The sequence below is a fragment of the Muntiacus reevesi genome, chromosome 1 (assembly GCF_963930625.1).
Source record: "Muntiacus reevesi chromosome 1, mMunRee1.1, whole genome shotgun sequence".
Lineage (NCBI taxonomy): Eukaryota > Metazoa > Chordata > Mammalia > Artiodactyla > Cervidae > Muntiacus > Muntiacus reevesi.
In genome coordinates, this window is record NC_089249.1 from 189268090 (window position 1) to 189295894 (window position 27805).

A 27805-nucleotide genomic window follows, 5' to 3' on the forward strand; every position below is an offset into this window, starting at 1 on the left:
AGGATTGGTGGCCATCATGAAGAAATAGTACAGGGATAAACTGTGCAGAATTCAGAGTTGGGAGTTGATACCTGGACATCATGACAATGGGTAGAGACTTTGTCATACATCATTACATTATGTGGATGGACGATGGTGCTCAAAATGTAGCTTCTCACCTCTGTGGACCTATTGTGGTAACTGGGAAGCTTAGTCATGCTCAAAAGTCTAGAGGGAAATAAACCCTTGTGAGAATCAGGGCTTGGTATTCATCAGTTCAGATCAGTTCAGTTGCTCAGTCATGTCCGACTCCTTCAGACCGCATGAACTGCAACACACCAGGCCTCTCTGTCCATCACTAACTCTCAGAGTCCACCCAAACCCATGTCCAACGAGTCGGTGATGCCATCCAGCCATCTCATTCTCTGTCATCCACTTCTCCTCCTGCCCCCAAACCTTCCCAGCATTGGGGTCTTTTCCAATGAGTCAACTCTTCACATGAGGTGATCAAAGTATTGGAGTTTCAGCGTCAACATCAACCCTTCCAATGAACACGAAGGACTGATCTCCTTTAGGATGGACTGGTTGGATCTTCTTGCAGTCCAAGGGACTCTCAAGAGTCTTCTCCAACACCAAAGTTCAAAAGCATCAGTTCTTCGGCACTCCAGCTTTCTTTATAATCCAACTCTCACATCCATACATGACTACTGGAAAAACCATAGCCTTGACTAGACAGACCTTTGTTGGAAAAGTAATGTCTCTGCTTTTAAATATGCTATTTAGGTTGGTCATAACTTTCCTTCCAAGCAGTAAGTGTCTTTTAATTTTACGGCTGCAATCACCATCTGCAGTGATTTTGAAGCCCAGAAAAATAAAGTCTGACACTGTTTCCACTCTCTCCCCATCTATTTGCCATGAAGTGATGGGATCAGGTGCCATGATCTTAGTTTTCTGAATATTGAGCTTTAAGCCAACTTTTTCACTCTCCTCCTTCACTTTCATCAAGAGGCTTTTTAGTTCCTCTTCACTTTCTGCCATAAGGGTGGTGATATCTGCATATCTGAGGTTATTGATATTTCTCCCAACAATCTTGAATCCAGCTTCTGCTTCTTTCTCTTGATGTACTCCAGCCCAACATTTCTCTTGATGTACTCCTCATATAAGTAAATAAGCAGGGTGACAGTATACAGCCTTAATGTACTCCTTTTCCTATTTGGAACCAGTCTGTTGTTCCATGTCCAGTTCTAAACTGTTGCTTCCTGATGTGCATACAGGTTTCTCAAGAGACAGGTCAGATAGTCTGGAATTCCCATCTTTTAAAAATTTTCCACACTTTATTGTGATCCACACAAAGGTTTTGGCATAGTCAATAAAGCAGAAATAGATGTTTTTCTGGAACTCTCTTGCTTTTTCAATGATCCAGTGGATGTTGGCAATTTGATCTCTGGTTCCTCTGCCTTTTTTAAAACCAGCTTGAACATCTAAAATCAGCTTGAACAGCTGAAGCCTGGCTTGGAGAATCTCACACTAGCGTGTGAGATGAGTGCAATTGTGCGGTAGTTTGAGCATTCTTTGGGATTGCCTTTCTTTGGGGCTGGAATGAAAACTGATCTTTTCCAGTCCTGTGGCCACTGCTGAGTTTTCCAAATTTGCTGGCATATTAAGTGCAATACTTTCACAGCATCATCTTTCAGGATTTGAAATAGCTCCACTGGAATTCCATAACCTTCACTAGCATTTTTCCTAGTGATGTTTCTATGGCCCACTTGACTTCATATTCCAGGATGTTTGGCTCAGGTGAGTGATTATATCATCATGATTATCTGGGTCGTGAAGATCTTTTTTGTACAGTTCTTCTGTGTATTCTTGCCACCTCTTCTTAAGATCTTCTGCTTCTCTTAGGTCCATATCACTTCCGTCCTTTATTGCGCCCATCTTTGCATGAAATGTTGCCTTGGGGTCTGTAATTTTCTTGAAGAGATCTCTAGTCTTTCCCATTCTGTTGTTTTCCTTTATTTCTTTGCATTAATCACTGAGGAAGGTTTTGGGTTTTTTTTGTTTGTTTGTTTTGTTTTGTTTTGTTTTGTTTTTTAATCTCTCCATGCTATTCTTTGGAACTCTGCATTCAAATCTCCTTTGCTTCTCACTTCTCTTCTTTTCACAACTCTTTGTAAGACCTCTTCAGACAGCCATTTTGCTTTTTTGCATTTCTTGTCCATGGGGATGGTCTTAATCCCTGTTTCCTGTACAATGTCACAAACCTCTGTCCATAGTTCATCAAGCACTCTGTCTATCAGATCTAGTCCCTTAAATCTATTTCTCACTTCCACTGTATAATCATCAGTTCAGTTCAGTTCATTTCACTTGAATCGCTCAGTCGTGTCCGACTCTGCGACCCCATGAATCGCAGCATGCCAGGACTCCCTGTCCATCACCAACTCCCAGTGTTTACTCAAACTCATGTCCATTGAGTCAGTGATGCCATCCAGCCATCTCATCCTCTGTCGTCCCTTTCTCCTTCGGCCCCCAATCCCTCCCAGGATCAGGGTCTTTTCCAGTGAGTCAACTCTTCGCATGAGGTGGCCAAAGTATTGGAATTTCAGCTTCAGCATCAGTCCTTCCAATGAATACCCAGGACTGATCTCCTTTAGAATGGACTGGTTGGATCTCCTTGCAGTCCAAGGGACTCTCAAGAGTCTTCTCCAACACCACAGTTCAAAAGCATAAATTTTTCCGTGCTCAGCTTTCTTCACAGTCCAACTCTCACATCCATACACGACCACTGGAAAAATCATAGCCTTGACCAGACGGACCTTTGTTGGCAAAGTAATGTCTCTGCTTTTAAATATGCTATCTAGGTTGGTCATAACTTTCCTTCCAAGGAGTAAGAGTCTTTTAATTTCATGGCTGCAGTCACCATCTGCAGTGATTTTGGAGCCCAAAAAAATAAAATCTGACACTGTTTCTACTCTCTCCTCATCTATGTATAATCATAACAGATTTGAATATAGGCCATACCTGAATGGTCTAGTGGTTTTCCCTACTTTCTCCAATTTAAGTCTGAATTTTGCAATAAGGAGTTCATGATCTGAGCCACAGGCAGCTCCCAATCTTGTTTTTGCTGACTGTATAGAACTTCTCTATATTTGGCTGCAAAGAATATAATCAATCTGATTTCAGTGTTGACCATCTGGTGATGTCCATGTGTAGAGTCTTCTCTTGTGTTGTTGGAAAAGGGTGTTTGCTATGACCAGTGTGTTCTCTTGGGAAAACTCTGTTAGCCTTTGCCCTGCTTCATTCTGTACCCCAAGACCAAATTTGCCTGTTACTCCAGGTGTTTCCTGACTTCCTAGTTTTACATTCCAGTCCTCTATAATGAAAAGGACATCTTTTTTGAGTGTTAGTTCTAAAAGGTCTTGTAGGTCTTCATAGAACCGTTCATCTTCAGCTTCTTCAGTGTTACTGGTTGGGGCATAAACTTGGATTACCGTGATATTGAATGGTTTGCCTTGGAAACGAACAGAGATCATTCTGTCATTTTTGAGATTACCTCCAAGTGCTGCATTTTGGACTCTTTTGTTGACCATGATGGCTACTCCATTTCTTCTAAGGGATTCCTGCCCACAGTAGTAGATATAATGGTCATCTGCATTAAATTCACCTGTTCCAGTACATCTTAGTTCAGTGATTCCTAGAATGTCGACGTTCACTCTTGCCATCTCCTGTTTGACCACTTCCAATTTGCCTTGATTCTTGGACCTAACATTCCAGGTTCCTATGTAGTATTGCTCTTTACAGCATCGGACCTTGCTTCTATCACCAGTCACATCCACAACTGGGTATTGTTTTTGCTTTGTCTTCATCCCTTCATTCTTTCTGGAGTTATTTCTCCACTGGTCTCCAGTAGCATATTGGGCACCTACCGGTCTGGTGAGTTCATCTTTCAGTGTCCTATCTTTTTGCCTTCTCATACTGTTCATGGGGTTCTCAAGGCAAGAATACTGAAGTGGTTTGCATTCCCTTCTCCAGTGGACTACGTTCTGTCAGACCTCTTCACCATGACCCGCCCGTCTTGGGTGGCCCCATACGGCAAGGCTTAGTTTCACTGAGTTAGACAAGGCTGTGGCCCGTGTGATCAGATTGGCTAGTTTTCTGTGATTATGGTTTCAGTGTGTCTTCCCTCTGATGCCCTCTCACAACACCTGCTGTCTTATTTGGGTTTCTCTTACCTTGGACGAGGGGTATCTCCTCACGGCCGCCCCTCCTGACCTTTAATGTGCAGTAGCTCCTCTCGGCCCTCCTGTGCCCATGCAACCACTGCTCCTTGGATGTGGGGTTGCTCCTCTCAGTTGCTGCCACTGGCCTCGGAGTTGGGGTAACTCCTAATGGTCTTCATTAGGACTCTCTTATTCCTCAGTCCTTCCATGCACAGATTTTATCATTCAGATCCCATAAATTTCTAAATTTCTGAACTGAGAGAAAGTTATCCATAAACATAACATAAACATAACATATCCATAAACATATCCATAACATAATCTACTCAGCACCTCCATTCCTGATTTCTGTATGTCTAAAAATAAAATTGGCGGAAGGGTCAGTACCCCACAGCAGGAAAGCATGACTGATCTTCTCTCTTCTGGGTCCCAGGAGGAGGATCCTGCACTGACTGTGATCACTTATGTGGGACTGAGCCTTTCTCTGCTGTGCCTCCTCCTGGCGGCCCTCACCTTCCTGCTGTGCAAAGCCATCCAGAACACCAGCACTTCGCTCCACTTGCAACTCTCACTCTGCCTCTTCCTGGCCCACCTGCTCTTCCTGACAGCCATCGATAGAACTGAGAGCAAGGTACATATACTGTCCCAGAATACCCCTGCCCCAGGGATGCTGAGTTCATGGGGCCATACTGCATTGGAATCCTTAATATAATGGGATTCCAGGTAATGTTAGAGGGATAAGTAGCCAATTCACATGGACTGACACAACTAGAAAGCAAACATTCAATTGATAATTCATTCATTTACATCAGAGTTATCCCCAGTGGCAAGTCATAAAAGCCCTGGGGCCATGCTCCATCCTGACAAACCATCCTGGTGACACCTTCTTCCTCCCCCAGGTGCTGTGCGCCATCATCGCAGGTGCCTTACACTATCTCTACCTGGCCTCCTTCACCTGGATGCTGCTGGAGGGTCTGCAGCTCTTCCTCACTGCCCGCAACCTGACAGTAGTCAACTACTCCAGTGTCAACAGGTTCATGAAGAAGCTCACGTTCCCAGTGGGCTACGGAGTCCCGGCTGTGATTGTGGCCATTTCTTCTGCATCCAGGCCTCATCTTTATGGAACACCCAAACGGTGAAAGCAAATTCCCGCCATCCTAACTTCTCATGCATGACTATGGCTGTCATAGAACCAACATAGCACTTTCATTTTATCTTTCTTAATTTATTCATTTTAATTTAAGTATAATTACTTTACAATATTGTGGTGGCTTTGCCATACATCAACCTGAATCAGCCTCAGGTGTACATGTGTACCCCCATCCTCAACACCCCTGCTTCATCCCTCCCCACCCTATCCCTCTGGGTTGTACCAGAGCATCGACTTTGTGTGCCTTGCTGTTTGCATCGAACTTGCACTGGTCATCTATTTTACATGTAGTAATATACACATTTCAATGTTATTCTTTCAAGTTATCCCACTGTCCCCTTCTCCTGCAGAGTCCAAAAAAATCTATTCTTTACACCTGTGTCTCTTTTCCTGCCCTGCATATAAGATCTTCATTACCATCTTTCTAAATTTCATATTTAGGCATTAATACACAGTATTTGTCTTTCTCTTTCTGACTTACTTCACTCTGTATAATAGGCTCCAGTTTCATCCACCTCACTAGAATTGACTCAAATGAGTTTCTTTTTACAGCTGAGTGATATTCCACTCTGTATATGTACCACACCTTCCTTATCTATTCATCTGCTGGTGGACATCTAAGTTGCTTCCATGTCCGGGCAATTGTAAATAATGCTGCAGTGAACATTGGGGTATATGAGTCTCTTTCAATTCTGCTTTCCTTGGGGAGTATACCCAACAGTGGGATTGCTGGGTCATATGACAGGTCTATTCCCAGTTTTAAAGGAATCTCCACACTGTTCTCCTTAATGGTTGTACCAGTTTGCATTCCCACCAACAGTGTAAAAGTGTTCACTTTTCTCTACACACTCTCCAACATTTATTTTTGCAGATTTTTTGATAATGCCCATTCTGACCAGGGTGAAATGATACTTCAATATGGTTTGATTTGCATTTCTCTAATAATGAGATGTTGAGCATCTTCATGTGTTTGTTAGCTATCTGTATGTCTTCTATGGAGAAATGTCTGTTTAGTTCTTTGGCCTACTTTTTGATTGAGTTGTTCATTTTTCTGGTACTGAGCTGCATGAACTGCTTATATATTTTGGAGATTAATTCTTTGTAAGTTGTTTTATTTGCTATCATTTTCTCCCATTCTGAAAGCTGTCCTTTTACCTTGCTTATAGCTTCCTTCATGGGACACAAACTTTTAAGCTTAATTAGATGCCATTGGTTTATTTCTGCTTTTCTCCATTATGCTGGGAGGTGGGTCTTAGAGGATCTTGCTGTGATTTATGTCAGAGACTGTTATGCCTATGATTTCCTCTAAGAGTTTTATAGTTTCTGAACTTAACATTTAGGTCATTAATCCATTTGTAGTTTATTTTTGTGTTCTAGTTTCATTTTTTTTACAGGTGACTGACCAGTTTTCCCAGCACCACTTGCTGAAGAAACTATCTTTTCTCCATTGTATATATCTGCTTACTTTGTCAAAGATAAGGTGTCTATATGTGCATGGATTTATCTCCAGATTTTGTTCCAGTGATCTATATTTCTATGTTCCAGTACCATACTGTCTTGATGACTGTAGCTTTGTCATATAGTCTGAAGTCAGGAAGATTGTTTCCTCCAGTTCCATTCTTCTTTCTCAAGATTCCTTTGGCTATTTGAGGCTTTTTTTGTTTCATTGCAAATTGTAAAATTATTTGTTCTAGTTCTGTGAAAAATAGTATTGGAGTTTCATAGGGATTGCACTGAATCTATAGATTGCTTTGGGTAGTATACTCATTTTCATTATATTGATTCTTCCAATCCATGAACATGGTATATTTCTCCATCTATTTGTGTCATCTTTGATTTCTTTCATAAGTGTTTTATAATTTTCTATATACAGGTCTTTTGTTTCTTTAGGTAACTTTTTTCCTAAGTATTTTGTTCTTAACATTGCAATAGTGTATAGGATTGTTTCCTTGATTTCTCTTTCTGATTTTTCACTGTTTGTGTATAGGAATGCAAGGGATTTCTGTGTATTAATTTTATATCCTGCAGCTTCTCTATATTCATTGATTAACTCTAATAATTTTCTTGTGACATCTTTACGGTTTTCTATATAGAGTATCATGTCATCTGCAAACAGTGAGTTTTACTTCTTTTCCAATCTGGATTCCTTTTATTTCTTTTTCTTCTCTGATTGCTGTGGTTAGTACTTCCAAAACTATGTTGAATAGCAGTGGTAAGAGTGAGCACCCTTGCCTTGTTCCTGATTTAGAGGAAATGCTTTCAATTTTTTGCATTGACAACAATGTTTGCTGTGAATTTGTCATATATAGTTTTTGTTATGTTGAGGTATATTCCTTCTACACCTACTTTCTCGAGTTTTTATCATAAATTGTTGTTGAATTTTGTCAAAGGCATTATCTGCATCTATTGAGATAATCATACCATTTTTATCTTTCAATTTGTTAAGATGGTGTATCACATTGTTTGATTTGAGAATATCTTGCATCCCTGGAATAAAATCCACTTGATCATGATCTATGATCTCTTTAATATGCTGTTGGATTCTGTTTGTTAGAATTTTGTTGAGTATTTTTACATTTATGTTCATCAATGATATTGGTCTGTAGTTTTCTTTTTTGTGGTTTTGTCTGGTTTTGGTATCAGGATGATGGTGGTCTCCATAAGGCTCTGACCCAGGTGTGCTGTGCATTTTGTGCCCTTCCCAGATCCAAGCAACTCAGGCGACCAGATGCTTGGTGAGTGCACTGTCCTAGGTGGGCCATGCCTCTTATACACCTCCCCAGTCCAAGCTGCTCAATTTATCTGTTGCACATCTATGCCAGGTGTGCTGTGTGTCTCCTCTGGGGAGCTGGTCTCAGGCTGTGACACTCCTGGCCAATGTGAACTGTCCAGGATCCAAGGAAGATGTGGTTATCGACTGACAGCCTGCTCACAGTTTGGTAGGAAATGCAGTCTTGGGGCCAAGATTGCAGCAGCCCCTTGCATTCCAGCTCTGGCTGTCACACCATTACCTCTCCAGGGAAGGAGGGTCGTAAATGGCAGCAGCTTAGTCTCCTTTGGTTTCACTAGGGCACAATATTTGTTCTGTGAGCTCACCAAGTGTCACCATGGAGCACTTGAGCCTACCTGCAGGAAAAGTCCTTTGGCTTTTTTTATCTCTCTTTGGTCCTTTGGCTTTCTTTGGTGTTCACATGGTTTGGGTTACTGTGTTACTTTAGCCCCCTCTGATTGTCCACAGGGCATTCAAACCCAGTCTTTACCCTAAGAACCAGTCATGCAACTCAAACCTCTGTACCCAGCCCCCACTAGCTGCCAGTGGACTTGAGAATCTGAGCTACTTATCCACTAGTAATTGAGGCTCAGCACGTATTCTGTGGTGATTTTTTGTTGTTGTTGTTGTTATGTTGCCCCCTGAGATTCCTCTATCTCCCAGAGTTTGTTTAAGTTTTTATCAGTTGCGTCAGTGATGCTATCTAACCATTTCATCCTCTGCCACTCCCTCCTCCTTTTGCCTTCAATCTTTCCCTGCATCAGGATATTTTCCAATGAGTCAGCTTTTCACATCAGGTAGTCAAGGTAATGGAGTTTCAGCCTCAGTCCTTCCAGTTAATATTCAGGGCTGATTTCCTTTAGGATCAACTAGGTTGATCTCCTTGCAATTCAAGGGGCCCTCAAGAGTCTTCTCCTGCATCACAGTTTGAAAGTATCAATTGTTTGGCACTCAGCCTTCTCTATGATCCAACTCCCATACCCATACATGACTACTGGAAAAACTATAGCTTTAACTATATGAACCTTTGACAGCAAAATGCTGTTTCTGTTTTTCAATATGCTGTCTAGGTTTGCCACAGCTTTCCTTCCAAGGAGCAAGCGTCTTTTAATTTCATGGCTGTAGTCACCATCCACAGTAATTTGGGAGCCCAAGAAAATCTGTCACTGAAAATCTGTTTCTGTTTCTATTTGCCACCACGTGATGAACAGGATGCCATGGTGTTAGTATTTTTTAATGTTGAGCTTCAAGCCAACTTTTTCACTCTCCTCTTTCACACTCATCAAGAGACTCTTTAGTTTCTCTTCACTTTCTGCCATTAGAGTGGTGTCATCTGCATATCTGAGGTTGTTAATATTTCTCCCTGCAGGCTTGATTCCAGCTTGTGATTCATCCAGCCTGGTATCTTGCATGATGTATTCTCAGCCTTAATGTAAGCGTTCCCCAATTTTGAACCATTCAGTTGCTCCATGTCCAGTTCTAACTGTTGCTTCTTACCTACATACACGTGTCTCAGGAGACAAGTATGGTACAGGTATGGTGGTCTGGTACTCCCATCTCATTAAGAATTTTCCACAATATGTTGTGATGTACACAGACAAAAGTTTTAGTGTAGTCAATGAAGCAGGAGTAGATGTTATTCTGGAATTCCCTTGCTTCCCCATGAGCCAGCGGGTGTTGGCAATTTGATCTCTGGTTCCTCTGCTTCTTTGAAACCCAGTTTGTACATCTGGAAGTTCTTGGTTCACATACTGCTGAAGCCTAGCTTGAAGGATTTTGAGCAGAACATTGTTAGCTTGTGAAATGAGCACAATTGTACAGTAGTTTGAACACTCTTTGGCATTTCCCTTCTTTGGGATTGGAATGAAATATATTATGATATCTGTCTTTCTCTGTCTGCCTTACTTCACTCAGTATGACAATCTCTAGATCCATCCATGTTGTCACAAATGGCACTGATTCACTCTTTTCTATAACTGAATAGCATTCCATTGTATATATGTACCACTTCTTCTTTATCCATTCCTCTATTGATGGACATTTAGATTGCTTCCATGTTCTGGCTTTTACAAATAGTACTGCAAAGAACACTGGGGTGCAATTATCTTTTTAAGCCATGTGTTTCTCCCGATATATGCCAGAGTGGGATTCCTAGATTATATGGTAGCTCTATTTTTGGTTTTTTAAGGAATGTCCATATTGTTCTCCATAGTGACTGTACCAATGTACATTCCCAGGATTAGTGTGGGAGGATTATCTTTTTTCCACTCCCTCTCCAACATTTATTTTCTGCAGACTTTTTGATGATGGCCATTCTGGCTGGTGTGAGGTGGTACCTCATTGTGGTTTTAATATCCATTTCTCTAAGAATTAGCGATGTTGAGCATCTTTTCATGTGTTTTTTTCACTATGTATGTATTTTTTGAAGAAATGTCTGTTTAGGTCTTTCTCCCATTTGTTACTGGTTTACATATATATAGAGAGAGAGAGAAAGAGAGAAAGAACTGTGTACATGAACTCTGTACACTTTGGAGATTAGTCCTTTGTCAGTTGTTTCATTTGCATCATTTGCAAATATCTTCTCCCATTATGAGGGTTGTCTTGTCGTCTGGTTTATGATTTCCCTTGCTATGCAAAAGCTTTTAAGTTTAATTAGGTCCCATTTTTTATTTTAATTTTATGTTCATTACTCTAGGAGAAGAACGGGATAAAAAGATCTTGCTGTAATTTATGTGAAAGAGAGTTCTACTTATGTTTTCCTCTAAGAGTTTTATAATGTCTGGCCTTACATTTAGGTCTTTAATACATTTTGAGTTTATTTTTGTAGATGATGCTAGGGAGTGTTTAATATCATTCCTTTACAAGTAGCTGTCTAGTTTTCCCAGAACCACTTACTGAAAAGATTGTCTTTTCTCCATTGATATATTATTTTTATTGTGTCAATATTGTTCTACAACACTCTATATGTTTTATGTGTATGACATATTTCTATGTTTTATACTCTACAATCTGTTTACCACTGATAATTGGGTTTCTATCCATCACCATACAGTCGAACCACTTTGCCCATTTCACATCTCCCCAAGCTCATGTTTTCTCCTCTGTCAGTACTCTATTATCTTCATCTATGGGGAGAGGGCATTTGTTTGATTTAGGTAGTTCATTTATTTTGTTTGTTTCTTGGTTTGTTATATTCCACATGTGAATAAAATCAGACTGTATTTGTCTTTCTCCATCTGACTTCTTTCACTTAGCATAACAAACCCATCATCCATTCATGTTGTAACAAATAGCAAGATTTCCTCATTTTTACGGCTAGGTAGTACTGCATGGCTGGTGTGTATGTGTGTGTATCACATCTTCTTTATCCTTTGATAGGCACTAAGTATGCCTCCATATCTTTGCCATTGCAAATAATGCTGCAGTGAACATAAAAGTCTGCACATCATTTTGAGTTAGTGTTTTTGTAGTCTTTATAATTACCCAGGCACGGGATAGCTGGATCACATACTAGCTCTATTCTTAATGTTTCTGAAGGTCTCAATACTGTCTTCCATAGTGATTGCATCAGTTTACATTCCTGGCAACAGTGTATAAGAGTTCCTTTTTCTCACTGACAGTGATTATTACATGTGTGTTTGATAAGAGCCATTCTAACAAGTGTGCTGGAATGTCTCGCTGTGGTTTTGATTTACATTTCCCTAACATTAGCAATATTGAACATCTTTCATGTGCCTGCTGATCATCTCAATGACTTCTTTAGAAAATGTGTCTTTAGTCCTGTGCCATTTTTAAATTAGGCTGTTGGTGGCAGAGATGTGATCAAATGCACACTGGTACTCACAATAAATTCCTATGCTGGACCATAAAAAAATCCGAATGCCAAAAATTGATGCTTTTGAATTGTGGTGCTGTAGAAGTCTCTTGAGACTGCCTTGGATAGCAAGGAGATCAAACCAGTTAACCTTAAAGGAAACCAACCCTGAACATTCACTGATAGGATGATGCTGAAGCTGAAGCTCCAATACTTTGGCCAACTAGTGCAAAGAGCTGACTCCTTGGAAAAGACTGTTTCTGGAAAAGATTGAGGGCAGGAGAAGTGGGTGACAAGGACAAAATTGTTGGATAGCATCACCCACTAGGTGACATGAGTTTGTGTAAACTCAGGGAGATAGTGAAGGACTGGGAAACGTGGCATGCTGCAGTTCATGGAGTCACAAATAGTTCGGCAAGACCTAACAACTGAACAACTCACAACAAACTCCTATGCTGGTAAAAATTGATGTCGACCTGCATCAGATGGTTTCTGGATCACTGGCCTTTCTAGATAGTTTAGCAAAAATGTCGGAAAACTTTCCCTATAAAATGTAAGATAGTAGATTTTTTGGTTTTGTGGGTCAAACAGTCTCAGTTGCAGTTATTCAGCTCTGTCCTTATAGTTCAAAAGCAGCCACAGAAAATATATAAGAAAATGAGTGTAACTCTGACCCGGTAAAACACATTTTCAAAATCAGACAGCAGCCCAGTGTGGACCACAGTCTGCAGTAAACCAACCCCTGTCTGTGTAGCTCTCTCTTTGGTTCTTCCTGGTGGATCCAACTAACATGATCCTAACACCTCCCAAATCTCACACAATTCCTAATTGGGATCAAGTACCAATTCTATCATTTCTACCAATGTGAACTTCAGTTACTGATTCTGTATCCTTGTGCCTCAGATGCCTGATCTGTAATCATTTGATTACCTATGTTATCATGAGGAATAAATTGTATAACGCACATGAGCCCAGCCATAGCAGTGTCAGGCTTGCTGTTGTTCTCTCTCTCTCAATCACTCTCTCTCCCTCTTTCTGTTCTTGTCTGTCCCCAACTTTTCATCCTATCTACACCTACTCATCCTTCACCTCTCATCATAAACACAACAGAATTCTCTCAGGGAACCCTTCCCAATATCACAAACTCCTACAGGTCTAACTAGGTTATAGATCCAACTATGTGTTCCTAAAACTCCTCATATTTGATCGTAAGTTTCATCACTTTAATTGTTTCTATTGTCTAACTATCAACAAACCTACAGAGCTAGAAAATCCTTGAAGAAAGAGATCACTCTCTTAATCATAACTGGATCTTCAGAGCCAAGTACTGACCCTGATAGAGAAAGGGAGACTCTGTATTTTTCTCATAAACCATAAGTTAATTTTTATTGATTTTTTCTTTAAAACATGTACCTTTTTTTCTGCCAGCATATGAGGGCCAAGACTTAAAAGGGCTTTTTAAAATAAATTTATATTTATTTAAAACCACTTTTTTACATTGTGATTTACATGGGGAAAACTGCACATGATTAATGTGTATAACCTGACAAATTGGGAATAAGTATACACCCATGGCCTTTACTAATATCAAGGACATACATAAGCTTTCAGTTATGCAAAATAATAAGTTCAGGAAGTCTCCTATAGAGCATAGTGCCTATAGCTAATATTGTGTTGTGTATTGAAATGTGCCAAGGGTGATCTTATGTGAAATATTCTGACAAAAAAAAAAAAAAAAACAATAATAACTATGATTAATAATAAAGGAGTCAGGAAAGACTTTGAGGAATGAGAGATATGTTCATCTATCAATTCTTTATCCACAAAGGCTAATACACTCTTGATTCTCAACCACCTCTCTTAGATGCTGGCTCAGCACAGAAAAAGGATTTGTATGGACATTTCTTGGCCCTGTCTGCACCATCTTCTCTGTGAGTAATGGATGACATCAGAGAATCTTTCCTCCATGGCTGAGGGTAAATTAAAAGCACAAGCAAGAAGAAGGCTACGGACAGGGTGACCGATTATTCGTGTTAGCTCAGGAGTGAGAGGGTCCCAGGATGCAGAAATTTCCACTTTAAAACCAGGAAGGAGCATTTCCTTAGACATGACACTCTCAGTGTTTAAACATGTAAATCCCCATGCAAACTGAGTTACTTGGAGTTCGGTCTGGTTTTCTATGACTGTTACAAAATACAAACCCATCCTACCTGCTGATTTAGATGTTGGATGAGCCACAAGGAAGAATTAGCAGATGTGGATGCACTTAATACCACTTGTGATGTTTCTGCAGATTAATTTAGTTTTCTTCCTGATAACATTCTGGATTGTGAAAAAGAAGCTCTCCTCACTCAACAGTGATGTGTCTACTCTCCGGAAGACTAGGTGAGATACATCAGAGGTACACATCGCCACCCTATCCAACCGCAACCTCTCAACCCCGCACCATTAAAAAGCATGGTCCAGGAGCAAGGACATAGAGTTCCAAGCTCCTGATGTCCCTTCACAGGGTTTCAAGGGGACTTGAGAGGAGGAATTCAGCCACCCTTCTTGGAAGCTCGAATACTGTTTTGTTGCTGACAGTCAAGTCAAAAATATTCCATTCATCTTTAACCCAAGAATGGAACTATCTTAGATACTGAGGAAATTGATTTTGTTCTGATAAACAGGGATTACCACCATGACCCTATGAGAAAAGTCCTGAGAATATGTATAAATATCTTGCATACCTGACACAGGCCCCAGCATACCCTTTCATGCCCATGTCTTTACTCATGTTTATCCCACGACCCTCATCTGCCCTGCTCTTCCTGGTGAAGTCAGGTTATTCATCCACATATCATATCTTCTAAGAAGCCAAGGATATCCTTTGATTTCTTTTCATTTACACAGAATGAATTATCTGACAAAGCTTGCTCTGGGTCAATTCATGGAGATGGAAAAGATAGGGGCATCATTGGAGAGACCAGGGCAGAGGGACCTTCAATTTCACAAGTATAATTGACCGTTTGTATTTCTCTTCCCACTAGGTGGTAAGGTTTGTGAAATCAGAAATCTTGCGTTTGTTATTTTTAATGCACAGGACGAGCACAAAGCCATGTGCACAGAGCATCCACAGTAATATTAGTTGATTGAAACTGGGAATATTCATCCTATTACTGAAAGCCACATTGTGAAGCTTCACTACCAACTTCAGTCTAAGATAATATGCCATTCTGGAATCAAAAAAAAAAAGAAAAATTCTTTTAGATAATCGTTCACAGTAAAGGTCAGAACGGCCACAACTTAGTCACAGACATTCTTTGAGTTGAAAAGAGATGGACTTGACTGTTTTGATCAGGGTACATTGTGAACCTTTTTTGTCCTCCTACTCAGGATGCTAACATTCAAAGCCACAGCTCAGCTCTTTATCTTGGGATGTACATGGTGTCTGGGAATCCTGCAGGTGGGACCAGCTCCACAAGTCATGGCCTACCTCTTCACCATCATCAATAGCCTGCAGGGTTTCTTCATCTTCCTGGTGTACTGCCTCCTCAGCCAGCAGGTACCACTGTCTAACTCCTGCTCAGGACTCTTCTCATCCTCATTTGTCTCTGTGAGCTGATGCAGAGCATGCTTTGTCTCTATAGGTGCAACAGCAATACAAAATATGGTTCAAAGGGATCAAGAAAAAGAAAACTGAGTCTGAGGAGTACACACTCTCCAGCAGGGCCATGTCGGAACCCTCTAAACACAGTGAGGTAAGATCATGCATTGCCTCAGAGCACTTCACTGATTGATTCATTGAGCAGTACATGCCTATCCTACTGGACAATTGGGTATAAAGCAGGTGATAACTTACGATGACTCACACTGCTTTACATCTAAACTCACTCAGGACATTCCTCTGTCATGAAAGAATGTCTTCCTCTTACTTCTGCTCATCGCATTTCTTTTTTTTTTTTTTTTTTTCATTTATTTTTATTAGTTGGAGGCTAATTACTTTACAATATTGTAGTTCTTTTTGTCATACATTGACATGAATTAGCCATGGGTTTACATATATTCCGCATCCCGATCACCCCTCCCACCTCCCTCTCCACCTGATTCCTCTGGGTCTTCCCAGTGTACCAGCCCTGAGCACTTGTCTCATGCATCCAACCTGGGCTGGTGATCTGTTTCGCCCTAGATAATATGCATGTTTTGATGCTGTTCTCTTGAAATATCCCACCCTCACCTTCTCCCACAGAGTCCAAAAGTCTGTTCTGTACATCTGTGTCTCTTTTTCTGTTTCGCATATAGCATTATCATAACCATCTTTCTAAATTCCATATATATGTTATACTGTAATGGTCTTTACCTTTCTGGCTTACTTCACTCTGTATAATGGGCTCAGTTTCATCCATATCATTAGAACTGATTCAAATGAATTCTTTTTAGTGGCTGAGTAATATTCCATGGTATATATGTACCACAGCTTCCTTATCCATTCGTCTGCTGATGGGCATCTAGGTTGCTTCCATGTCCTGGCTATTATAAACAGGGCTGTGATGAACACTGGGGTGCACGTGTCTCTTTCAGATCTGGTTCCCTTGGTGTGTATGCCCAGAAGTGGGACTGCTGGGTCATATGGCAGTTCTATTTCCAGTTTTTTAAGAAATCTCCACACTGTTTTCCATAGCGGCTGTACTAGTTTGCATTCCCACCAACAGTGTAAGAGGGTTCCATTTTCTCCACACACTCTCCAGTATTTATTGCTTTTAGACTTTTGGATAGCAGCCATCCTGACTGGTGTGAAATGGTACCTCATTGTGGTTTTGATTTGCGTTTCTCTGATAATGAGTGATGTTGAGCATCTTTTCAAGTGTTTGTTAGCCATCTGTATGTCTTCTTTGGAGAAATGTCTGTTTCATTCTTTGGCCCATTTTTTGATTGGGTCATTTATTTTTCTGGAGTTGAGCTTCAGGAGTTGCTTGTATATTTTTGAGATTAATCCTTTGTCTGTTGCTTCGTTTGCTATTATTTTCTCCCAATCTGAGGGCTGTCTTTTCACCTTGCTTATAGTTTCCTTTGTTGTGCAAAAGCTTTTAAGTTTCATTAGGTCCCATTTGTTTATTTTTGCTTTTGTTTCTAATATTCTGGGAGGTGGATCATAGAGGGTCCTGCTGTGATTTATGTCGGAGAGTGTTTTGCCTATGTTTGCTCATTGCATTTCTATGCTCATCTTGACTCTCCTACATAACTATCTTCTTATTCTCCACCTGGGTTGAGCACCCACTTTGTCCATGCAGCATGGACTTTTTCATGCTCAAACACTTAAGGAAGAGAATACTCCTGTGTTAAGCTCAATAAGCAAACTCTGAATCTGAAGCAGAGAGGCACAATCTAACCAGAGTCACAAGACCATCATTTATCTCATGTCAACCCCAGGACCCCTCTATATGCATATATGTGCCAAAATGCTTCAGTCATGTTTGACTCTTTGTGATCCTATGGACCATAACCTACCAGGCGTCTCTGTCCATGGGATTCTCCAGGCAAGAATACTGGAGTGGGTTGCTATGCCCTTCTCCAGGGGATCTTCCCAACCCAAGTGTTGAATTCTTGTCTACTGAAACTTTCTGTATTGGCAGATGGGTTCTTTACCAATAGTGCCACCTGGGAGGCCACCCCTGTATATAGAAAACAGTAAATACATGGTTTGTGTAGTCATAAAAGTAAAGTGAAATAAGGATTACATTCGATTGGAGAATTTCCTTAAAAGTATGTAATCTAAAAAAATAAAAATTAAAAAATTTAAAAAAAATTGTTTTAAAGTATGTAATCATTCCTGGGATTTGCAGCACACACAAATAATGTAAAACATCAGAGAATCACAGGAGTCATAGAGAGATCCTGGCAGTGTGAATCTTACCAAGAATTTGTATTTTTGAGTTCACAAAAACAGTTCTCATGTTTTCTGTTCATATATTCTTCACATCACCACATTACCATGTTTCCATTCAATAGGTGAAAGCACTGAGACCCATGGGGTCTATATGAATTGCACAAGGACTTCAACCCACCCTTTCTCTCAATGTTTTCACTCTCTCATAGTGTCAATTGATGCACAAAAGTTTCAAAATTTGATTGATTTATCTATTTTAATTGGGGGCTAATTACTTTACAATATTGTGGTGGTTTTTGCTGTACATTGACATGAATCAGCCACAGGTGTACATGTATCCACCCTCTCAAGTCCCCTCTCACATCCCTCCCCATCCCATCCCTCTGGGTTGTCCCAGTGCAGCATCTTTGAGTGCCCTGTTTCATGCATCAAACTCGGAGAGGTGATCTGTTTCACATATGGTAATATACATGCTTCAATGCTATTCTGTCAAATCATCCCATCCTCGCCTTCTCCCACAGCGTCCAAAAGTCTGTTTTTACATCTGTGTTTCTCAGATCACCAGCCCAGGCTGGATGCATGAGACAAGTACTCTGACCTAGTGCACTGGGAAGACCCAGAGGAATCGGGTGGAGACGGAGGTGGGAGGGGGGATCGGGATGGGGAATACATGTAAATCCATGGCTGATTCATGTCAATGTATGACAAAAACCACTACAATATTATAAAATAATTAGCCTCCAACTAATAAAAATAAATGGAAAAAAATTCTAATACATCTGTGTTTCTTTTGCTATGTAACATAAAGGATCATCATTACCATCTTTCTTAATTTCATATATATGCATTAATATACTGCATTGGTGTTTTTCTTTCTGATCTACTTCACTATGAATAACAGGCTCCAGTTTCATCCACTTCACTAGAACTGATTCAATGCATTCTTTTCAATAGCTGAGTAATATTCCACTGTGTATATGTACCACAGCTTTCTTATCAATTCAGCTGATTATGGACATCTAGGTTGCTTCCATGTCCTAGCTATTGTAAACAGTGCTGTGATGAACACTGGGGTACACGTGTCACTTTGAATTCTGCTTTCCTTGCTGTATATGCCCAGTAGTGGGATTACTGGGTTGTATGGCCGTTCTACTTCCAGCTTTTTAGGGAATCTTGACGCTGTTCTCCATAGTGGCTGTACTAGTTTGCATTCCAAACAACAATGTAAGAGGGTTCCCTTTTCTGCACAACCACTCTGGCATTTACTGTTTGTAGACTTTTTGATAGCAGCCATTCTGACTGGTGTGAGATGCTACCTCATTGTGGTTTTGATTTGAATTTCTCTGATAATGAGTGATTTGAGCATCTTTTCAAGTGTTTTTTAGCCATCTCTATGTCTTTATGGAGAAATGTCTGTTTAGTTCTTTGGCCCATTTTTTGATTGGGTTGTTTATTTTTTGGAATTGAGCTGCATATTTCTGACATTAATTCTTTGTCAATTGCTTCATTAGCTATTATTTTCTCCTATTCTTAAGGCTGCCTTTTCACCTTGCTTATAGTTTCCTTCGTTGTGCAAAAACTTTGAAGTTTAATCAGGTCCCATTTATTTTTGCTTTTATTTCCATTACTTTGGGAAGTGGGTCATAGAGGACCTTGCTGTGATTTATATCAGAGAGGGTTTTGCTTAAGTTTTCCCCTAGGAGTTTTATAGTTTCTGGTCTCAGATCTTTAATCCATTTTGAGTTTATTTTTGTGTATGGTGTTAGAAAGTGTTCTAATTTCATTCTTTTACTGGTGGATGACCAGTTTTCCCAGCACCACTTGTTAAAGATATTGTCTTTTCTCCAATGTATACCTTTGCCTCATTTGTCAAAGATGAGGTGTCCATAGGTACATGAAGTTATCTCTAGGCTTTCTATTTGTTCCATTAAACTATATTTCCGTTTTTGTGCCAGTACCATATTGTCTTGATGACTGTAGCTTTGTAGTATAGTCTGAAGTCAGGCAGGTTGATTCCTTAAGTTCCATTCTTCTTTCTCAAGATAGCTCTGGCTATTTGAGGATTTTGTATTTCCATACAAATTGTGAAATTATTTATTCTAGTTATGTGAAAAATACCATTGATAGCTTGATAGCAATTGCATTGAATCTATAGATTGCTCTCTGTGTGTAGTATACTCATTTTCACTATATTAACTCTTTTGATCCATGAACATAATATATTTCTCTATCTATTTGTGTCATTTGAGATTTCATTCATCAGTGTTTTATACTTTTCTTTATATAGGCCTTTTGTTTCTTTAGGTAGATTTATTCCTAAGTATTTTATTCATTTCATCACAATGGCGAATGGAATTATTTCCTTAATTTCTCCTTCTGTTTTCTCATTGTTAGTGTATAAGAATGCAAGGAATTTCTGTGTATTAATTCTATGTCCTGCAACTTTTCTATATTCATTGATTAGCTCTAGTTATTTTCTAGTGGGATCTTTAGTGTTTTCTATATGAAGGATCATGTCATCTGCAAACAGTGAGAGTTTTACTTCTTCTTTTCCAATCTGGATTCCTTTTATTTCTTTTTCTGCTCTGATTGCTGTAGCTAAGAATTCCAAAACTATGTTGAATAGTAGTGAGAGTGGTCACCCTTGTCTTGTTTCTGACCTTAGGGAAAATTCTTTTGATGTTTTGCCATTGAGGATAATGTTTGCTGTGGTTTTATCATATATGACTTTTATTATGTTGAGGTATGTTCCTTCTGTTCCTGCTTTCCATTTATCATAAATGGATGCTGAATTTTGTTAAAGGCTTTCTCTGCATCTATTGAGATAATTATATGGTTTTCCTCCTTCAGTTTTATCATATGGTGTATCACACTGATTGATTTGTGAATATTGAAGAATCCTTGCATCCCTGGGATAAAGCTCACTTCCTCATGATGTATGATCTTTTTAACATGTTGCTGGATTCTGTCTGCTAAAATTCTGTTGAGGATTTTTGCATCTATGTTCATCAGTAACATTGGCCTGTCGTTTTCTTTTTATGGCATATTTGTCTGGTTTTGTTATTAGGGTGATGGTGGCACAATAGAATGAGTTTGGGAGTTTACCTTCCTCTGCCATTTCCTGGGAGATTTTGAGTAGGATGGGTTTTAGCTCTTCTCTAAATTTTTCATAGAATTCACCTGTGAAGCCATGCAGTCCTGGGCTTTTATTTTTTTATTACAGTTTCGATTTCCATCCTTTGATAGGTCTCTTAAGGTTTTCTATTTCTTCCTGGTTCAGGTTTGGAAGGTTATACTTTCCTAAGAATTCATCCATTTCTTCCAAGCTCCATTTTATTGGCATATAGCTGCTGATAGTAGTCTCTTATGATCCTTTGTATTTCTGTGTTGTCTGTTGTGATTTCTCCATTTTCATTTCTAATTTTGTTGATTTGATTCTTCTCCCTTTTTTTCATGATGAATCTGGCTAATGATTTGTCTGTCTTATTTATCTTCTCAAGAACCAGCTTTCAGTGTGGAGAAAAGGGAACTCTCTTACACTGTTGGTGGGAATGCAAACTAGTATAGCCACTATGGAGAACAGTGTGGAGATTCCTTAAAAAAAACTAGAAATAGAACTGCCATATGACCCAGCAATCCCACTTCTGGGCATACACATTGAAGAAACCAGAACTGAAAGAGACACATGTACCCCAATGTTCGTCGCAGCACTGTTTATAATAGCCAGGACATGGAAGCAACCTAGATGCCCATCAGCAGACGAATGGATAAGGAAGCTGTGGTACATATACACTATGGAATATTACTCAGCCATTAAAAAGAATTCATTTGAATCAGTTCTAATGAGATGGATAAAACTGGAGCCCATTATAGAGTGAAGTAAGCCAGAAAGATAAAGACCAATACAGTATACTAACGCATATGTATGGAATTTAGAAAGATGATAATGATAACCCTATATGCAAAACAGAAAAAGAGACACAGATGTATAGAACAGACTTTTGGACTCTATGGGAGAAGGCGAGGGATGATCTGAGGGAACAGCATCGAAACAGGTATATTATCAAGTGTGAAACAGATCACTAGTCCAGGTTGGATGCATGAGACAAGTGCTCGGGGCTGTTGCACTGGGATGACCCAGAGGGATGGGATGGGGAGGGAAGTTGGAGGGGGGTTCAGGATGGGGAACACATGTAAACCAATGGCTGACTCATGTCAATGTATGGCAAAATCCACTACAATATTGTAATTAGCCTCCAACTAATAAAAATAATTGGGAAAAAAATAAAACTGAATAGAACAGCAGCAACAAAAAAAAAAAAGCTTTTAATTTTGTTGATTTTTGCTATAGTCACCTTTGTTTATTTTTCATTTATTTCTGCCTTAATTTTTATGATTTCTTTCCTTCTACTAACTCTGGGGTTCTTCATTTCTTCTTTTTCTAATTGCTTTAGGTGTAAAGTTAGGTTATTTATTTGATTTTTCTCTTGTTTCTTGAAGTAAGCTTGGAATGCTATGGACCTTCCTCTCAGCACTGCTTTTACTGAATCCCATAGGTTTTGGGTTGTCATGTTTTTATTTTCCTTTGTTTATCTACATATTTTAATTTCCTTTTTTATATCTTTCATGATTTGTTGGTTAGTCAAATCATGTTGTTTAGCCTCCATATGTTTCTATTTTTAATAGTTTTTTCCTGTAGTTGATATCTAATCTTACTGCATTATAATCAGAAGAGGCTTGAAACGATTTCAATTTTTTTATTTTCCTAAGGCTAGACCTATGTCCCAGAATGTGATAAATCCTGGAGAATGTTCCGTGTGCACTTGAGAAAAAGGTGAAATTCATTGTTTTGGGGTGAAATGTCCTATAGATATCAATTAGGTCTAACTGGTCCGTTGTATCATTTAAAGTTTGTATTTCCTTGCTAATTTTCTGCTTGTTTTATCTATCCATACGTGTGAGTGAGGTATTAAAGTATCCCATTATTATTGTGTTACTGTTAATTTCCCCTTTCATACTTGTTAGCATTTGCTTTACATATTGAGGTGCTCCTATGTTGAGTGTATATATATTTATAATTGTAATATCTTCTTCTTGGATTGATCCTTTGATCATTATGTAGAGTCCTTCTTTGTCTCTTTTCATAGCCTTTATTTCAAAGTCAATTTTATCTGATATGAGTATTACTACTCCTGCTTTCTTTTGGTCTCCAGTTGCGTGAAGTATCTTTTTCCAGCCCTTCACTTTCAGTCTGTATGTGTCCCTTGGATTGAGGTGGGTCTAGTGGAGACAGCATATATAGGGGACTTGTTTTTGTATCCAGTCTTTGCCTTTTGGTTTCAGCATTCAACCTATTTATATTTAAAGTAATTATTGATAAGTATGATCGTCCTACCATTTACTTTGTTGTTTGGGGTTCGGGTCTATACAACTTTTCTGTGTTTTCTGTCTAGAGAAGATCATTTAGCACTTACTGAAGAGCTGGTTTGGTGGTACTGAGTTATCTCAGCTTTTGCTTGTCTGTAAAGCTTTTGAATTCTCCTTCATATTTGAATGAGATCCTTGTTGGGTATAGTAATCTGGGTTGTAGGTTTTTCTGTTTCATCACTTTAAGTATGTCCTGCCATTCTCTTCTGGCCCGAAGACTTTCTATTGAAAGATCAGCTGTTATCCTTATGGGGCTCCCTTGTGTGTTATTTGTTGCTTTTCTCTTGCTGCTTTTAATATTTGCTTTTTGTGTTTGATCTTCATTAGTTTGATTAGCATGTGTCTTGGGGTGTCTTGTCTTGGGTTTATCCTCTTTGGTACTCTCTGGATTTCTTGGACTTGGATGGATATCTCCTTCCCCATTTGGGGGAAGTTTTCAACTATTCTCTCCTCAGGTATTTTCTCATGCCTTTTCTTTTTGTTTTCTTCTTCTGAGACTCCTATGATTCAAATGTTGGGGTATTTAACATCATCCCGGAGGTCTCTGAAGTTGTCCTCATTTCTTCTATTTTTTTCTTTTTTCTTCTCTGTTTCATTTATTTCCACCGTTCTATCTTCCACCTCACTTATGCTATCTTCTGCCTCAGTTATTCTACTGTTGGTTCCCTCCAGAGTGCTTTTGATCTCAGTTATTGCATTATTCATAATTTATTGTCTCTTCTTTATTTCTTCTAGATCCTTGTTAAACATTTCTTGCATCTTCTCAATCCTTGTCTAAAACTTATTTATCTGTAACTCCATTTTGTTTTCAAGATTTTGGATCATCTTTACTATCATTATTCCGAATTCTTTTTCAGGTAGACTCCCTATCTCCTCCTCTTTTGTTTGGTCTGGTGGACATGTATCATGTTCCTTTACCTGCTGAATATTTCTCTGCCTTTCCATTTTGTTTAGCTTGCTCTGTTTGGAGTGGCCTTTCTGTATGATAGAAGTTTGAGGTTCCTTTTTATTGTGGATCCTGCTCCCTGTGGACTAAAGGCTTGTCAAGGTTTCCTGGTTAGGGGAGCTTGCATCTGTTTTTGGTGGGTGGAGCTGGATCTCTTCTCTCTGGAGTGCAATGAAGTGTCCAGTGGTGAGTTTTGGGGGTGTCTGGGGGCTTGGTATGGCTTTGAACAGCCTATCTTTTAATTCTCATGTCTGTGTCCCTGCTTTGCTGGAGAATTAGCATGGTATGTCTTGTTCTGGAACTTGTTGGCTCTTAGGTGGAGCTTGATTTCAGTGTAGGTATGGAGGCTTTTGGATGAGCTCTTGTGTATTCGTGGTCCCTGGAGTCAGGAGTTCTCTGATGTTCTCAAGTTTGGGAGTTAAGTCTCCTACCTCTGGCTTTCAGTCTTATTCTAACAGTAACCTCAAGACTTCTCCATTCACAGCACAAATGATAAAACATCTAGGTTAATGGTGAAACAATTCTCCACAGTGAGGGACACTCAGAGAAGTTCACAGTTACATGGAGAAGAGATGAGGGAGGAGGGAGATAGAAGTGACCAGGAGAAGAACAGGGAGAGTCAAAATGGGAGAGAGCAGTCTAGCCAGTAATCAAATCCGTATGTGCTCCCCACAGTCTGGAACACCTAGAGAGATTCAGAGTTACATAGAGAAGATAAGAGAGATGAGGAAGATAGAGGTGACCAGGAGGAGAAGAGGGAGGAGTCAAAAGAGGAGAGACAAATCTAGCAAGTAATCAGTTCCCTAAGTGTTCTCCACAGCCCAGAACATCCAGAGAGATTCACAGAGTTAAGTAGAGAAGAGAAGGGAGAGGGAGGAGATAGAGGTGACCTGGAGATAAAAGGGAGAATTCAAAGAGGAGAAAGCAATCAAGCCAGTAATCAACAACCCTAAGAGAGGGTCTTTTTTTGCAAGGTAACAGTAGGTTGTAAAAATGAAAATTAAAGGAGTAATAAAGAACATAAATTTTTAAAAAACTAAAAAGTGATGATAGCAAAAGTATATCTAGGAATTTCTCTGGAGCTCTTGTGAGTAGTGTGGAGTCAGTTCAGTTTCAGATAGCTCCTTGTTCCAGCTTGTACTTGTTCTCAAGTTCTACAGGCCCCCTCCAATGCTTAGTCAGTGTTAACTACAGGGTTTTAATCTGTTGCACCTGTCACTTCCAGAGTGGTTCCCTCTTCTTTGTTAATTTTGGCTTCCTCTGTTTGCAAGTCTCTTTGGTGTCTTATTTCTGCCCTGACACAAGGGGGTGAAGGTGGTCACGTATTTAGGCTCACTTGTCCAGTTGTGCTGTGGGGAGGGAAAAACACCACAAGCTAATATGTGTGGGGAGTGCTCACAGTGTATGGACCACACTGGGTTTGTCCCAGGTCACAGCGGCGTGTGCTTTCCCGGTCTACACTGCTCAGGCTCCAGGGTGCTCTGCAGGGCACCCAAAGTGGGCCCTGCATTTCGTGCACTTCCCAGGCCTAAACTGCTCAGGTTCAGGTTCTCAGTTACTCCACAAGGGCACAGACTCGATTGGGCATGCATTTTGTGCCCTTCCCAGGTCCAAGCAGCCCAGGGAACTAGGTGCTTGGCAAGCGCACTGCCCCAGATGTGCCATGCATCTTAATCACCTCCCAGTCCCAGCTTGGTTTCCCAGGTGCAGCATGAGAGCACAGTCTCATGTGTGCTGTGTGTCTCCTCTGGGGAGCTGGTGTCAGGCTGCAAGCTTCCTGGCAGATGTCAAGCGTCCAGGATCCCAGGAAGACGTGGTTAGCAACCGGGAGCCTGCTCACAGTTTGGTAAAGGATGCTGGTCTCTGGGGCTGAGATTGGAGCAGCTCCTTGCCTTCCAGCTCTGGCTGTCATATGCCTGCCTCTCTGCCTCCAGCAGCGTGGCCTGTACACAACCAGATTGGTGGATCTGAGCTTCTGGGCTACTTCTCCACTGGCAGTTGTGGTTAAGTGCCTACTCTATGGATTTTCTTTTTTTTTTTTCCTCCCAGTTATGTTGCCCTCTGAGATTCCAAATCTCCCCACAGACCTGCCTGTGAGAGGGCTTCCTACTGTTTAGAAACTTCTCCTTCACGACTCCCCCCATCCCCCATGATGGGTCTCTGTCCCTAACTCTTTTGTCTCTCTTTTTGTCTTTTATATTTTGTCCTACCTCCTTTTGAAGAGAATGGGCTGCATTTCTGGGTGCCTGATGTCCTCCACCAGCATTCAGAAGTTGTTTTGTGGAAGTTGCTCAGCATTCAAATGATCTTTAGATGAATTTGTGGAGGAGAAAGTGGTCTCCCCATCCTATTCCTCCACCATCTTGGGACCATCCCCCAGAAGTTTTTATTTTTTAAGAAATCCAATTTCTCTATTTTTTGTTCACTTGTCCTTTGAGAGTCTTATCTTAAAACAATGACCTACCACAAGGTCACAAAAATTTTGATGCATGTTTTTTCCAAGACTTCAGTACTTTTAGAAATTGCGAATAGGTGTTGTCTATAGTAATTGTATATAAGTATTGCTTATAGTAATATAGTTTTACATATACTAACTGTTTCCCAGGTGGCGCTACTGGTAAGCAATCTACCTGCAATGCAGGAGACCCAGGTTCAATCCCTGGGTCAGGAAGGTCCCCCAGAGGAGGAAATGGCAACCAACTCCAGAATTCTTGCCTGTGGAATACCATGGACAGTGGAGCCTGACGACCTACAGACGATGGAATCACAAAGAATTGGACATGACTGAGCAACTAACACTTTTACTTTCATAGGTATATGAATTTGTAATTAACATTTTAATGGTATGAGTTTTATATTTTTTTGTGAGGTCCACATTCTTTAGCATGTAGATATGCAATTGTCCCAGCATCATTTCTGAAAACGGTATTCTTTCTCCCAGTGAACTGTACTAAAAACCTTGTCAAAATAAGTTAGCCTAAATATAAGTGCTCGTGTCTGTACTCTAGGTTCTTTCTTTCATATATCTTGATTCCAGTATTTTGTAGTATATTTCGCTTTGGAAAATTGACTCTATCAATAAGTTTCTCTCAAGACTTTTTTACTGTTTGGAACCCCATAGTCCCCTGTAAATTGTAAGAGATGCTTGTCAGTTTCTGAGAAAAGTCAGGTGAGATGTTGATAAGGATTGTGTTGAGTCTATAGATCAATTTGGGGGAATGCTGCCATATTAACTATATTACCTTCTGATCCATGATCATGCAAAGTTCATTTCTCTGAGCCTTCTTTGACTTCTTTTGACTATGTTTTATAGCTTTTGATGTAAAAGTCTAGCACTTTTTAACAAAGTATTATTTTTCACACTTTTCTTCTCAGGATAATTGAATCAGTCAGTAAACCAGATGATCTGGTATCCTGGACAATGAGGAAAATTCTGAACTATCATATCTGTGAGGGGGGAAAAAAACACACTTTTTCATGTTTGTTTCAAGTAACTCTTCATGGAACCATTGTGAAAGAAAGCATAGAGGGAACGTCTTATATTCAGATTGCTGGAGAATTTGGGTTTTCTGTTCCATGTGGGATGCTTACTTCACTCACAGCATAATCAAGGAGCTATGACCCAATTCCCCAGTT

At 39.9% G+C, this 27805-nt stretch overlaps 1 protein-coding gene across 1 annotated transcript in view; it reads left to right on the plus strand.

The window, feature by feature from the left end:
* LOC136165797 (adhesion G protein-coupled receptor E2-like) overlaps positions 1 to 27308 on the plus strand; it is a 46038-nt gene extending 18730 nt beyond the window's left edge. The window contains exons 13-19 of the mRNA XM_065932042.1: positions 4630 to 4827; positions 5096 to 5331; positions 13795 to 13861; positions 14224 to 14315; positions 15306 to 15474; positions 15560 to 15670; positions 26775 to 27308. Coding sequence (XP_065788114.1) covers positions 4630 to 4827; positions 5096 to 5331; positions 13795 to 13861; positions 14224 to 14315; positions 15306 to 15474; positions 15560 to 15670; positions 26775 to 26957 — 1056 coding nt within the window. The 3' untranslated portion in view covers positions 26958 to 27308. The remainder of the gene's footprint in view (positions 1 to 4629; positions 4828 to 5095; positions 5332 to 13794; positions 13862 to 14223; positions 14316 to 15305; positions 15475 to 15559; positions 15671 to 26774) is intronic.
* Positions 27309 to 27805: the final 497 nt, after the last annotated feature.